General features: G+C 52.3%; 1 protein-coding gene across 1 annotated transcript in view; it reads right to left on the bottom strand.

Moving 5' to 3' along the window:
* ITGA11 (integrin subunit alpha 11) overlaps positions 1 to 14,389 on the bottom strand; it is a 132,791-nt gene that overhangs the window by 4,026 nt on the left and 114,376 nt on the right. Inside the window, exons 26-28 of the mRNA XM_056865758.1 lie at positions 7,572 to 7,658; positions 6,781 to 6,891; positions 3,993 to 4,088 (exon numbers count right to left, since the gene is read on the bottom strand). Coding sequence (XP_056721736.1) covers positions 3,993 to 4,088; positions 6,781 to 6,891; positions 7,572 to 7,658 — 294 coding nt within the window. The remainder of the gene's footprint in view (positions 1 to 3,992; positions 4,089 to 6,780; positions 6,892 to 7,571; positions 7,659 to 14,389) is intronic.

Here is a 14,389-nt window from a genome sequence, read left to right on the forward strand (position 1 = left end):
TATATTCCAGCCGCCCTTAAACATTTTCAGGCGAAAACTCTAGCACAAATGTTATATGGAACACAACTTGACTCTCCACCCTCATGTCTTATTCCCATGGAACGAGTGCAATCCAAGTTTCTTAGAGCTGCCCTGCAATTGCCAAGATGTGTATCAAATGCTATGAACCATTTAGAAACTGGCATGATGAAGGTGGAGGCAAGGGTTGTCTTGTCCTCGCTTTATCTCTGGCTGAAAATTAATTTCAATCCCAAGGATCTTCTTCCACTGATTCTTTGTGATACCTTTAGGTCAAAGTGGATAATAGCCATTGAAGACAAACTAAATAACCTGGGTTTTACCCCCCTAGCACTACTTCAGTTAGGGTGGGATCAAGCTAAGTCAACTATAAACCAAAGGGTTAAAGATATCGAGCGACAAGTAGATCTAGCAAGAGTGCCCCTATTTATGGCTCCCCCCCCACTCCAAATTTATCCTTGCACCGGCAGCCTATCTCCGTTACTTAGAGATAAACAAATATAGGAGGGCTTTTACCTTGGCTAGGTGCGCAGCCTTACCCTCTGCTATGTTAGAGGGGAAATTGAAGAAAATACCCAGGGCAGAGAGACTATGCCCCTGCAAATCCGGGGATTTAGAAACCACTGAACATGTTCTCCTGAACTGTAACTTTTACACTATACCCCGTTCTAAGTTTATTGAGCCCCTCATACTGAGAATGGGACCCGACAGGGAAAGAGAAAAGATAGAAAAGCTCCTACAAGGAGATAATCCCTCAATCACCTCTCAGGTAGCAAACGTTTGTACGGCTGCAATGAAAATTCGTTGCCACAGAGTAGTCTCTTAGTCGAAATGGCAGATGTAACTTGGATGTTATTTTTTTTTTTTTAAGTGACTTAAGACTTGGACTGTAAACCTTTGTCGGTAAGACCATTTTAGTCCATGTATCTTGTTTTTATCTGGCCAAGGGCCGCAAATAAACTATCTATCTATCTATCTATCTATCTATCTATCTATCTATCTATCTATCTATCTATCTATCTATCTATCTATCTAACTAACTAACTAACTAACTAACTAACTAACTAACTAACTAACTGAATGATAGTAGTATTTTTCTTTCCAATCTCTTCACGGAGCACTAGGACATGTTTCACAGAGCACCAACTGCTTCACAGAGTACAGTTTGGGAACCTCTGTAAAAGCATGTGTAAGATAGACATGCTCTCCTGGCTTATACCAGTAGAGGGTGACAGCACCCTTTGTGATGGTGCGGGAGGACTTCCTAGAAAAGTTGTTTGTCATAAAGACATAAAAAGACACAACTTTTCTCTTTGCAGCATTTGCATATATGAATTTAGCAATTTCTTCCTGTTCTGCCAGAACAAGTGTGCTCAAAAACCACCACTGTCCCTATCAGTTCTTTATTTACATAGATGATTTATTATATCCTTTATTTCTGTAAAAATTTACTCTAAGATGTGGTGGTGGTGGTAGAAGACTACCTGGCAGCTACACTTTAGTTGCTGGGTTTATTTCTTAGGAAGTTGCAACTGGCTGAAATGTGCACACCATCTGTTCTTGTCATCTGTGTTGCCTAAAACACGCTCAGGGCGAGGCTGGCGTTAAGAATCATAGAATAGAATCATAGAGTTGGAAGGGACCACCAGGGTCATCTAGTCCAACCCCCTGCACAATGCAGGAAATTCTCAACTACCCCCCCACACCCCCAGTGACCTCTACTCCATGCCCAGAAGATGGCCAAAGTGCCCTCCCCCTCATGATCTGCCTAAGGTCATAGAATCAGCATTGCTGACAGATGGCCATCTAGCCTCTGCTTAAAAACCTCCAGGGAAGGAGAGCTCACCACCTCCCGAGGAAGCCTGGTCCACTGAGGAACCGCTCTAACTGTTAGAAAATTCTTCCTAATTTCTAGACGGAAACTCTTTTCATTTAATTTCATCCCATTGGTTCTTGTCTGACCTTCTGGGGCAACAGAAAACAACAGTTAGAATGGTTCCTCAGTGGAACAGGCTTCCTTGGGAGGTGGTAAACTCTTCTTCCCTGGAGGTTTTTAAGAAGAGGTTAGATGGCCAACTGTCAGTAATGCTGATTCTATGACAGGTAGATCATGAAAGGGAGGGCATCTTGGCCATCTTCTGGGCATGATGTAGGGATCGCTGGGGGTGTGGGAGGGAGGTAGTTGCGAATTTCCTGCATTGTGTAGGGGGTTGGACTAGATGACCCTGGCGGTCCCTTCCAACTCTACTATGAATTTGGCACCATCCTCTATAGTGAAGCCTCTGTCAGTCTTTGCCTTAATGTCGCATTTTGGCCACCAATGGCTGATCTGGGATAAGGGCCAGGCAGCCACAAGAACACTGAGAAGGAGGTTTGGGAAAGGGGATGGTCCAGAGGAACAAGAGGAGGAGGAAGCAGCCACAGAAGAGTCTCAGAAGGGACAGAGACCAGGGAGGGTTGTAGAAAAGGCAGAGATTTTGTGGCATGTTCAATCCACATGCGCTAGGCTGGGTTGCAAGCGCTGTCTCTGAATTCCCATCCAGGTCTTGCAAAACACCAGGTCCCGGGAGCTTCTACAGTCTTAACAAGGACAGCCAGCCTGTTGTTTTGGAAACCACGAAGGAAGCACACCCAGAAATGATGCTGGGCTCCCAAGGTGCCGATCGAGTGGCCAGGTTCCCAGAGATGCTTGGAGAGCAATTCAAAAGCACGGCTGCACGAGCCACACATGTTCAGTAGTGTGAGCAATTCTGCACGGCACACAGGAGGTCTCCCGCACTGGAGGCCCAGGCCAGATCCAGAATGGCTCGGCTTCAGCACAGCCCTGTGTGCCTTCAGCTCGTGCCCCCTTCTGGCTCCTCCTACAGGCCCATCAGCCAAATTTTGGCTATGGGGGTCAAGTCACCAACAGGACTTTCAACAGGAGGGGTACAATGGAATCCTTTATGTGGATCCCAACAGGGCTTGGTTGATCTTCTCCATTCTCATTGTGCCCTTCCACAGCAAAGGAGCTGGCCGGAGCAAAGCCAGGAGATTGGCTCATTGCTGGGCGAGAGCCCATGATCTCCTTCCTCTCAGCTAGACCCCGTGACGGTCTTCCACTAAACAGAGAAAGACTTCCTTCGGCAGAGAGTGACATTTCCAAATGCAGAAGTCTTCCCTTTGCTTGAAGGAAATCTTTCTCTGTGGGTGAAAAGTCTGGCCTAAGAGAGGCACGGGATCCAACCCGCTCCGTTTTGCTTTCCGTTGGTGTGCCTGCATGGAGGAATGGGATGAAAATAAAGACAGCACATCAGCAGCAGCTGTGTTGTCTCCTAGGGGATTTTCCCAGGTGTTGCTGAGCTCCAAGCCAACCTGCCAAGCCAGGCACTAGGCAGCTTCCTCCTGGGATCCTGCCAGCCTGGATCCTTACAAGTGCCACATCAGAGGGTGCCAAGGCCTGGGACTTTTGCCTGGAGGCAGGAGGGTGCAGGCAGCAGATCAGCCAGCGGGCAACCAGCTGCAAGCTGTGGCTATTGAGCCACACTGGCAGAGACCTGCAAGCACGGCCGGGGTGGGGGGATTGGGAAGAATTGGGTCCTCCACCCCTTTCCTTCTGCCTCTACCATCAGTTGCTAGAGTAAGGGAGGGGGAGGGTTTTTTAAAGTCACCAATGCACACCTTGTGCATAAATTACTACTTCTATTTTTAAAGATACAGCTGAGGCAGTTCACCTCATGACACAACCGGGATATTGGCAGGGCTGACCCTGCTTATCTTCTGAGACCTGACAAGATTGGGCTAGCCAGGGCAACAGAGCCTTAATGGGATATTATTTACCAGGTGATGTTATTTAGCTCCATGCCTTGAAAAATCTCACCACACATTAAGGTTCTGTTAAAGGGTCAGGACTCCCCACCCAGGTTGTTGGCAACCCCAGACTTGCTTACCAGGAGGTAAAAAGTAGGAATGGTAAACTTGTTCCAAGGCCTCACCTGCCGGCTGGGCTCCTCTTCTCGAAAGACGAAGGCACTGCGGAACCCCCTCTGCAAGGCGGCGTTGATCACGAATCTCAGGGACTTGAACTTCAGCTGGGTAAGACAAGACAGAAAGAACTTGGAACGTGGTGGGGAGAAGGAGACACCCAGCGTAGCCCCTTGGATGAGAAAAACAACTGCACGGCTTATTCTTTTCCAATTATTCCACAGAGTGCAGGAGATGCGCATGGCCCTTGCATTTTGCACAAATAATTTGTGACAGGGAAAACAAGCAGTTCAACAACATCGGTAGTACTGGAAGGTCTACCTGTTGTTTGGCTCAAGTCCAAAAATATGGCAAAGTCTAATGTGACAGGTTGACCAGGGGATGAATGACACGGAGGAGGGAGGACTGTTCCCCTCCATCACTTTATTAATTGGGCACAGTATCCCAGCATCTGACAGGACTCAATGGGCCGCTGGTTCTAGCCCAAAGAAAGAACGACCCGTTCTGTCCCATCCCATCGAGTCCCGTTCCTCCTGCTGATCGGGGAACAATCTCGTCAGCTGAAGCAGAAGCCCCTGAACAGCGAGAGGCCCGGGTGAGTCCTGGGGTGCAGCAGGAACCTCCAGGTTGGCCCTCCTCCCTGCTCAGAGCAAGTGGGATTGCTTGAGAAGGAACTAACCTAGCCACAGACCTGCCCCCTTTGTAGGGTTGCCAGGTCCCTCTTTGCTACCAGCCGGAGATTTGTGGGGCAGAGCCTGAGGAGGGCGGGGTTTGGAGAGGGGAGGGACTTCACTGCCATAGAGTCCAATTGCCAAAGCGGCCATTTTCTCCAGGGAAACTGATCTCTACTGGCTGGAGATCAGTTGTAATAGCAGGAGATCTCCAGCTAGTACATGGAGGTTGACAACCCTACCCCTTTGCTAAAGGGTTGAGAAGAGCAGGAATATATTTTTCCTGTACACCTTGGAAATGACACCCTTGTTCAGGGGTCCCCAACCTTTTTGAGCCTGCGGGCGCATTTGGAATTCTGACACGGTGTGGTGGGCGCGGCCACAAAATGGCTGCTACAGGAGGCGGAGCCAGGTACAAAATGGCTGCCGCCAGGGCTTCTGTTCAGTCACACAGTGAAGATCCTTGCGTTGTGGGGGCAGCTGCTGCCAAAGCAACTTTTTAAAAAATCCACACCGTGAATCAATTCTCCAATGGCCAATCAGAAACCTTGCTGGGTAAGAGCACCACTGGGCCCCGCCCACTTTCTTAAAAAACTTGGCGGGTGCCACAGCACCCACGGGTACCACACAGGGGACCCCTGCCCTAGAGAACACAACATACACGGGCCTCCAGAGACATGGCCTTAGGACAGGGGTCTCAAAACTGCGGCTCCAGAGCCGCATGTGGCTCTTTGGCCCACTGAGTGAGGCTCTCCGAACCTGGTTCAGAGCCCCTGCTCTTGCGCCCGCTTGCGCCGGCAGCCGAGCTGCGGAGCCGGCGCACCTGAGAGAGAGCGGGCGAGCGGGCGCGCTGTCTCTCTCCCCCCCCCCCACGCTGTGGAGAATGGCCGGGTCCCCCTCTAGCCTCGCGATTGCTGGGCGGGCGGCTCGGCGGTTCCTGCCCCCCCCCGCCTATCAGCTGTTGGGCGTGGCGGGCTTCCTTTGGTAGACCTGGCCTCCGGCTGAGTCCCATTGGGAGGCCATGTCTACCCACTGGCTTTCTTGGCAGTAGACCTGGACCCCGAGGAGGGGGAAAAGTCCCCCTTCAGAGGCCAGGTCTACCAATTGGCTTCTATGGGCCTCCGGAGGCCAGGTCTACTGCCAAGAAAGCCAATGGGTAGACCTGGCCTCCCAATGGGACTCAGCCGGAGGCCAGGTCTACCAATAGGCTTTTATGGCAGTAGACCAGGCCTCCAGACGAGGACTCTTGACGGGGAGGGGGAAATGGCAGGGACTTACAATTTAATTTTTATCAATAAATAAGATCACTATTAAGTATGATATCAAGTTTTATTCAGTGTACCTATAGTTTAATTAAGATTTAAAACTTTAATTAAAGTTTATTAAGTTAATAAACAGTGTACCTACCTATATAGTTTAAGTTTAAGAAATTTGGCTCTCAAAAGAAATCTCAATCGTTGTACAGTTGATATTTGGCTCTTTTGACTAATGAGTTTGCCGACCCCTGCCTTAGGAGGCTGGATTCTGTTACTAATCCACCTTAAACATTTGTTAGTTAAATTTATTAGTAAAGACAATCTAAATGTATTAGGTTTGTCTTTAAGGTGCCACTGGGCTTCTGTTTTATTTGGCCAGAACAAACCAACATAGGTATGCCTAAGGAGCTAATTCCAGTGGCAGGCAGTTCCACAGGCCAACTGTTTGTTGCCTTTGAGCTGGATCCCACGGAGCCATTCTGCTAGCAGAGCTGCCTTCCCCCACCCCACCCCACCCCACCCCATCCCATCCCATTTTTTTTAAGCCAGCTAAGTGTTAAATTCGCCGCTCCTCGTAGTGTGAAAGGGGATGCAGCTGTTTTGAGGGGTTGGCCTGATTCATTCACAAGTTGATGAAATTAAGCAATTTTGGTAGGGGTGCTCAGAAGATGGAAAAAATGCTACTTTCACAGTTCAGGACAAGTTCGGGGAGGGGTTTTGGTTGGAGTTGGGTGGGGAAGAACCAGCAGCTGAATAAATTGGCGGGGAAGGAGAAAATCCAGCCCAGGGGCCGAGGCCCGGGCTCAGTGGCGCCGGCCCCTGCTTGCGCTGGGGGCTCCAGGGGGACGCCCAGCTTGCAAACCCGCACGTACAGCTCGGAGTGACTTCATCCACAGATGGCCGCGTAGGCAGAAGTTCACTTCTTCACCAGCAGCCAGTGTCACGCTGCACTCGATCAAGATCACGTCAGAATTACTGTGGTTCTGGAAAGCAAAAAGGAGCCACGTGGTGGGTGGGGCGCAATGAGCCAGCTGCACCCCTTCCCCCCGAGCGACTGAGGGATGGAACTAGCTAGGGTAGCGTTGCCAGCCTCCAGGTGGGGCCTGGCGATCTCCTGGAATTACAACAGGCCTTCGGGCGACAGAGGTCAGTTCCACTGGAGGAAATCGCTGCTTTAGAGGGTGGACTCTATGGCATCCCCTCCCGACTGAGGTACCTCCCCAAACCCCACCCTCCCCAGGCTCCTGCCCCAAATCTCCAGAAATTTCCCAACCTGGAGTTATACGGATAGCGTCATGCAACTGGGGGATGCCCTGAGACTAGGGTTGCCAGCTCCGGATTGGGAAATACCTGGAGATTTTGGGGGTGGAGCCTGAGGAGGGCGGGGTTTGGGGAAGGGAGGGACTTCAATGCCATAGAGTCCAGTTGCCGAAGTGGACATTTTCTCCAGGGGAACTGATCTCTCTCGCCTGGAGATCAGTTGTAATAGCGGGAGATCTCCAGCCACTGTCTGGCGGATGGGAACCCTGCCTGAGACACTGCCGCACGCACCCCACGATTATGTCAGACTTGGGCCCTTTGATCATTCCTCCCCCAAAACAGTCCCACCCACTTATCCTCCCCTCCTTTGCCAGCCACTTCGTAGACGGAAGACTCTGCCTACCAGCTGGGGGTGGCGGCCCAAGTCTTCATCCGAAGGTGTCCTGCGGTAGTCAGTGTTGTTGCCCCCAATTGTACAGATCGTAGTTTCCTGTAATGGAGACAGAGAGGCTGAAGCAATTTGTTGGGAATGGGGGATTAAAAGAAAAACTACAGAAGAAACTCGCTGTTTCATTGGGGAGCGTGCAAGAAAAGAGAAAGAAAAAGACGGGCACCCTCCTGTTGAGGGGCGTCATGGATAGCCTCCCAGACTCTTGAGTACCCTTAGGACCTAACCTACCTCACAGGGTTGTTGTGAGGATAAAATGGAGGAGAGGAGAACAATGTTAACTACTTTGGGTCCCCACTGTGAAGAAAGGCGGGGTATACATGAAATAAATAAAATCCTGATACCACAAGACTTAGCCGACCAGACCGGCCCTGGATCTCCATTCAAAGGCAGCCGGTGAAATATGCTCTCTGACTTTACAGGCCCAGCAGCCGCCCCTCAAGCCAAGAAGGAAAATTCTTTGGTGACCTGCAAGCCGTCGTTAAATGCTTGCAGGAGGCTCGGCTGAGAAAGGGGCTGGATTTCTACCACTGGCTCTTATCCTCTTTCACATCCCCAGCCAACGGCATGTGGAAGGGAAAGGGGGCCTGTTTGAGAGCCAAGTTGTGAGAGATCCCCTCTCTCTGAGTTTGCTTCTCCAAATCAAATGTTCAGACGTTGGTAAAGAAACAAAGGATTTATTGAAGACATCAGGAGATGAGACAGGCACAGGTAGAAAGTTGCAAGTGAGGGGCTATTTGGGTTTACAGAATATATTGACTCCAGGGCACTGGGGCACTGGGGTTCACACTTATTGTTATGGGAAGTTACAAGCTTGGCATAATACAAAACATCAGACGAGTCCCAGGAAGTCTGGTGAAGCTATCACACTTCCAAGGCCGCATCGGCCTGAGGGAGTACTGACAGGAAGAACAGCGGGGGGGGAAGATACTTGGGGCAATCAGGCCTGGCGCCTGAGACCAGAAGGTGTGAACTGCTTTTACGAGTTCACTGATAACAAAGCAGGTGATGGGAAGCAGAGACACATAGACAGAGACCCTCACATTCTGCCCCCCTTAAGGCCCCCCTCCAGGGTCCTCGAGAGGGCGAGGCTTATCGGGATAAGCGAGGTGGAATTCTCGGATCAAGCGAGGGGCCGCCATGTGGGGTGCGGCCACCCACTCGTCGTGAGCGGACCCAAGGTTTTTCCAACGAACAAAGTAAAACAGTTTCCCTTTCTTCCATTTGGAATCTAAAACCTTGGATATTTCCAAATGGGTATCCCCCCCTACCACGGTAGGAATCTCATGTGCGGGAGGGGGGTGGAACTGGGGAGCTGCCACATAAGGTTTGAGGAGGCTTATATGAAAGACTGGATGGACCCCCTTGAGGGTCTTTGGGAGTTCCAGTTCCACGGTAACCTCGTTGATTACTCTGGTAATGGGGAAAGGTCCCACATAACGGTCGCTCAGTTTTTTGCAGGGACGAAGAGAGCGGAGGTTTTTGGTGGACAGATAGACTTGCTCCCCCACCTTAAGTTCCCATCCCGGAGACCGGTGTTTGTCTGCCTGTTCCTTGTACTTGCTTTTTGCCCTCTCAAGATTTTTGAGCAGCCATGGCCAGGTAGATTTGACTACCTGAATCCACTCCTGAAGATCAGGGGTGGACTGGAGATCTGGCGTGACGGGGGCGGAACCGAAAGGACCGAATTCCGTCCCGTATATTACTTGGAAGGGACTAAAGCCGGTAGAGGAATGAGGCGCATTGTTGTACGCATATTCGGCAAATGGCAGCAGGTCGACCCAGTCGTCCTGGTGGAAATTTACATAGCAACGCAAATAACATTCTACCACCGCGTTTACTCGTTCAGTTTGACCATCCGTTTGGGGGTGATAGGCGGAAGAAAGGCCCTGTTCCTCCACCCCCATTAGCTTTAGGAAGGCTCGCCAAAATTTGGCAACAAACTGGACCCCCCGGTCGGAGAGGACCTTCCTCGGGATCGAGTGTAGCCTGAGGACGTGTGTGACGAACAGTTTAGCCAAGCCCTGGGCTGAAGGAAGACCTGCACATGGAACGAAATGGACCTGTTTGGAAAAAAGGTCCGTGATTACCCAGAGAACCGTCTTTCCCCGACTTGGAGGTAGGTCGGTGATAAAATCCATGGCGATGACTTCCCAGGGACGGGAGGGGTTCTCAAGCGGTTTGAGAAGCCCTGGGGGTTTTCCCATCCGTTTCTTAGCTGTGGCGCAAGTGGGGCAGCTGCGCACATACAGCTCTACATCAGATCTCATACCGGGCCACCAGAACTGCCTCCGTACCAGGTGAAGAGTTTTTATGAAACCAAAATGACCCGCCAACCTGGCACCATGTACAAGTCCCAATACCTCTTTGCGAAGGGAGGATGGGACATATAGTTTTCCCCCTTGCACCCACCAGGTGTTGGTTCGTTCCAAGCCAGTGGGGAGGAGATGGTGCTCCTCCTCCTGTAAGGAGGTGTCCCGGAGCCGCTGTTGGAAGGCTTCCGGGATACCCTTGAGCGTAGGGGGGGTCTCTGGTTGTTGGGCTTGGGACCGGGTAGTGACGACTAAGCTTGGAACCTCCCCTCGCTGCTCGGGAGTGAACAGGGAATCGACTGGGCGATCGAAATCGTTGCGATACTGGGGAAGTCGTGACAAGGCGTCGGCTAGGGCATTTTCTTTGCCAGGGACATGCTTGAGGGTGAACCGGAATTTGGCGAAAAATTGGGCCCACCGAATTTGTTTGGCGTTGAGCTTTCTAGCTCCCTTGAGAGCCTCAAGATTCTTGTGATCGGTACACACTTCAAACGGCAGTTCGGCACCTTCTAAAAAGTGCCTCCATATGGTGAGGGCATGTTTGACCGCCGCCGCCTCCTTCTCCCAAATAGCCCAGTTGATTTCGGACTGGGAAAACTTCTTGGAGAAGTAGGCGCATGGCCTCAACCGCCCCCCTTCATCCCTCTGCAATAGGGCCCCGCCCATGGCCACATCCGAGGCATCCACTTGCACCACAAAAGGCTTGGTGCAATCCGGGTGAGCCAAAACGGGTTCGGATGAAAAAAGCAGCTTTAAACGTTCAAAAGCCTGCTGGCACTGGGGGGACCATTGCAAACGGGCTGAGGGAAGCGCGGCGCTAGCCCCCTTGTCCTTGGTACGCAACAGGGCAGTGAGGGGAAGCGCAACTTGGGCAAAATTAGGAATGAAGTTTCGGTAAAAGTTAGCGAATCCCAAAAACTGCTGAAGCTGGCGGCGGGTAGTGGGGGGTTCCCAATCCCGCACCGCCTGGACCTTTGCGGGGTCCATTTCTAACCCTTGGTGGGAAATCACGTACCCAAGAAAAGTAATGGAAGGTTGGTGGAACTCACATTTGGACACCTTAGCATACAGTTTGTGCTCCCGCAGCCGCTGGAGCACTTCTCGCACTAGGCGCACATGTTCTTCCATGGTTTCAGAGTAAATAAGGATGTCATCGAGAAATACCACCACCCCCCGAAACAGCAAATCATGTAAAACCTCATTAATTAATTGCATAAACACACTGGGAGCCCCCGAAAGTCCGAAAGGCATGACTAGGTACTCAAACATTCCAAAACAGCTGGAAAAGGCTGTTTTGGACTCGTCTCCTTCTTTAATGCGAATGCGGTGGTATGCTTCCACTAAGTCCAGTTTGGTGAAGATTCGGCCCTCCTTTAATTGTGCTAGAAGGTCGGGAATAAGAGGGAGAGGGTAAGCGTTAGACTGGGTGACGGCGTTTAGCCTACGAAAGTCAATACACAGTCTTAAATCTCCCGTCTTTTTCTTCACAAAGAAGGCTGGGGCCGAATAAGGAGCCTTGGAAGGGCGTATGAAACCCCTCGCCAAGTTGGCATCCAGATAGTCCCGTAACACCGCCTTTTCACTAGGGCTCATGGGGTAGATCTTCCCTTTAGACAGTTTGCCTTCCCCCACAATTTCGATGGCGCAGTCCGTCTCTCTGTGGGGGGGTAGTTCGTCACATTCCCTAACATCAAAGACGTCCGCAAACTGCGAGTATTCGGTGGGCAGTTGAGGAGGAACGGTGGCTGGGGGGGGGAACCCTACCACTGCGGCGGCCGGAGACCGGACAACCCGTTCCTTGTCATGTAACCTACAGGGGTTTTCGGGAAACGAGAGCACCCGTTCAACCCAGTCGATGGATGGATTGTGTCCCCGTAGCCAGTTCATCCCTAACACCACAGGGGTTACAATAGGGGCGATGGTAAAATACAAGCGTTCCCAATGTTCCCCCACGGACATAATCACGGCTGCAGTTCTGTGGGTCACCGGGCCCCGTTTAAAATCACTCCCGTCCATTTGGGAAAAGCGGAGGGGTCCCGGAAGCCGCTTGCGCCGGACTCCCAGTTTCTTGGCAGTTTCCTCACTAATCATGGTGCGGGCACACCCCGAGTCAACCAACGCGGGGAATTCTAAACTGGGACCCCCTTTAGGTAGGGATAGGTGAACACGCACATACACATTGTCCTCTTGGGCGCTTACCATCGGTGGAGCTCCTTGCACAACGACAGGGGCGGTCTGCTGCGGAGCCCCTACTACAGCAGACCGACGGCGTTTTTTGCCGGCTGTTCCCACTCTTCCTCCTCGCTGGAAGAGGGGGAAGGAGTGGTGGCGGTCGGGGACCCGTCCGAATCAAAAGTAGTACTTGTAATCCGGGACCCCGTTGGGCCAGTAGAAGTGGAGACCCCGTCCTGGGGGCGCGCATGGAGAGCGGAGGGTGCGCCGGAACGTCGGCCCGGTGGTCCGCTCCTGCGGCGGGGCTGGTCCTCGGCAGCCGCCTTCTGTGGTTCGGTCGGGGCTTGGCGTGGGGGGTTGGGGCGGCCCGAACGAGAGGGGCATTGCGACGCAAAGTGTCCCTTACCTCCGCAGGTCAGGCAGACACCGGTCTCAAAACGCTTGCGGCGTTCAGCGGCCGAGGGACCCCCGCTGCCCCCCAGTCGGAAGTCTCGGCCCCGGTCGCTCCGGGGTCTCGGGTCTCGTCCGATGCGTTGTTTGGACAAGGTCAGGAGTTGTTTGCGATTCTCGATGTCGGCAGCGTGGCGAACCCAACCTTCCACATCCGGGGGGTTCCCTTGCATGAAGACCCAATGTTGGAGGTCTGGGTTGAGGCCCTCCCTGAAACACTGTACCAAAGTGGCCTCACTCCAGTCCAGGATTCGGCTGGCCAGTGACTGGAACTCACTTGCATACTGCGCCACCGACTTGGTCCCTTGGCGCAGTTGCATCAGGGAGGCTTTAGCCCGCTCACCCAGAGTCGGGTCCTCAAAGCGGTTTCGGAGTGCTACCATAAATTCGTCCAGGGTTCGCAGCACCGGCGAGCGGAGTTCATACTGCAACACCATCCAGGCGGCCGCCTCCCCTTGCAGTAAGGAAGCCACGTACTGCACCCGGGACTCCTCGGAAGTGAAGGTCCGGCCTTGTTCTCGCATAAAAATGTCCACTTGGACCATGAAAAAGGTCAACTGGTCCCCTGAACCGTCATACGTGACTTTCAGGTCCCGACGGGACGGGAGGCTAGGAGGCGCGGGAGGAGCTGCCGGTGCCCCGTCCGGGAGATTGCCGGCGGGCGGTTGCACTTTCAGTGCGTCAAGGGCCGCTGCCATCTCACCCATCACACGCTGCATGGTCTCCATCTGCTCCTGCATAGCTTGGCGATCCTCCTGCCACTGCCTGCGTTCTTCCTCCATCAGGGCCTCCTTGCGTGCCGGGTCCCCTTCGAGTCCCGTGCTGGGGAAGGCCAACCGGCGATCCTTCGCCGCAGTTCGGGAGAGAGACCAACCCTTGGGGGAGTCCAGCCAATTGTTGAAAAGTCCTCGGGGACGTCCGTCCCCGCCTTGGTCGGGGATGGGATCCTTAGGTTTCCTTGGCTTGACACCCTCCTCCTTGGGGTCCGGTTTCTCCGGCACCACCGGTTCCTTCGGTGCCACAGGGGTAGTAGGGGTGTTTTCCTCGTCGCCTTGCATTCTGTCCCAAAAGGTACAGCAGCAGTCCGAGAGGCAAGGACTTGCAACTTAATGTGAGAGATCCCCTCTCTCTGAGTTTGCTTCTCCAAATCAAATGTTCAGACGTTGGTAAAGAAACAAAGGATTTATTGAAGACATCAGGAGATGAGACAGGCACAGGTAGAAAGTTGCAAGTGAGGGGCTATTTGGGTTTACAGAATATATTGACTCCAGGGCACTGGGGCACTGGGGTTCACACTTATTGTTATGGGAAGTTACAAGCTTGGCATAATACAAAACATCAGACGAGTCCCAGGAAGTCTGGTGAAGCTATCACACTTCCAAGGCCGCATCGGCCTGAGGGAGTACTGACAGGAAGAACAGCGGGGGGGAAGATACTTGGGGCAATCAGGCCTGGCGCCTGAGACCAGAAGGTGTGAACTGCTTTTACGAGTTCACTGATAACAAAGCAGGTGATGGGAAGCAGAGACACATAGACAGAGACCCTCACACAAGTGGTTCGATAATTGCGTCCGTTGAAGGATGACATTAACAGAGGTGGTGGCAGCGGTGGGGACTTTGAAGGTGTTAGGAAACCTAGAGATTACCCAACTCCTGGGAAGGAGAGCCTCAGCACCAGCCAAAGGTGCCATTTTGGGCTACAGGCCAAGAAAAGAACTCAGGCGGGGCTCTTAAGCCCACGTCTTTTACGGTTATGATCTTCTCAGCCTGGAATGGTCAGAGACATCTTTTGCTTCCCTGGTATTTTCCCTTGTGCATTTTGGAATTATCATGAACCTCT

The sequence above is a fragment of the Euleptes europaea genome, chromosome 20 (assembly GCF_029931775.1).
Source record: "Euleptes europaea isolate rEulEur1 chromosome 20, rEulEur1.hap1, whole genome shotgun sequence".
Lineage (NCBI taxonomy): Eukaryota > Metazoa > Chordata > Lepidosauria > Squamata > Sphaerodactylidae > Euleptes > Euleptes europaea.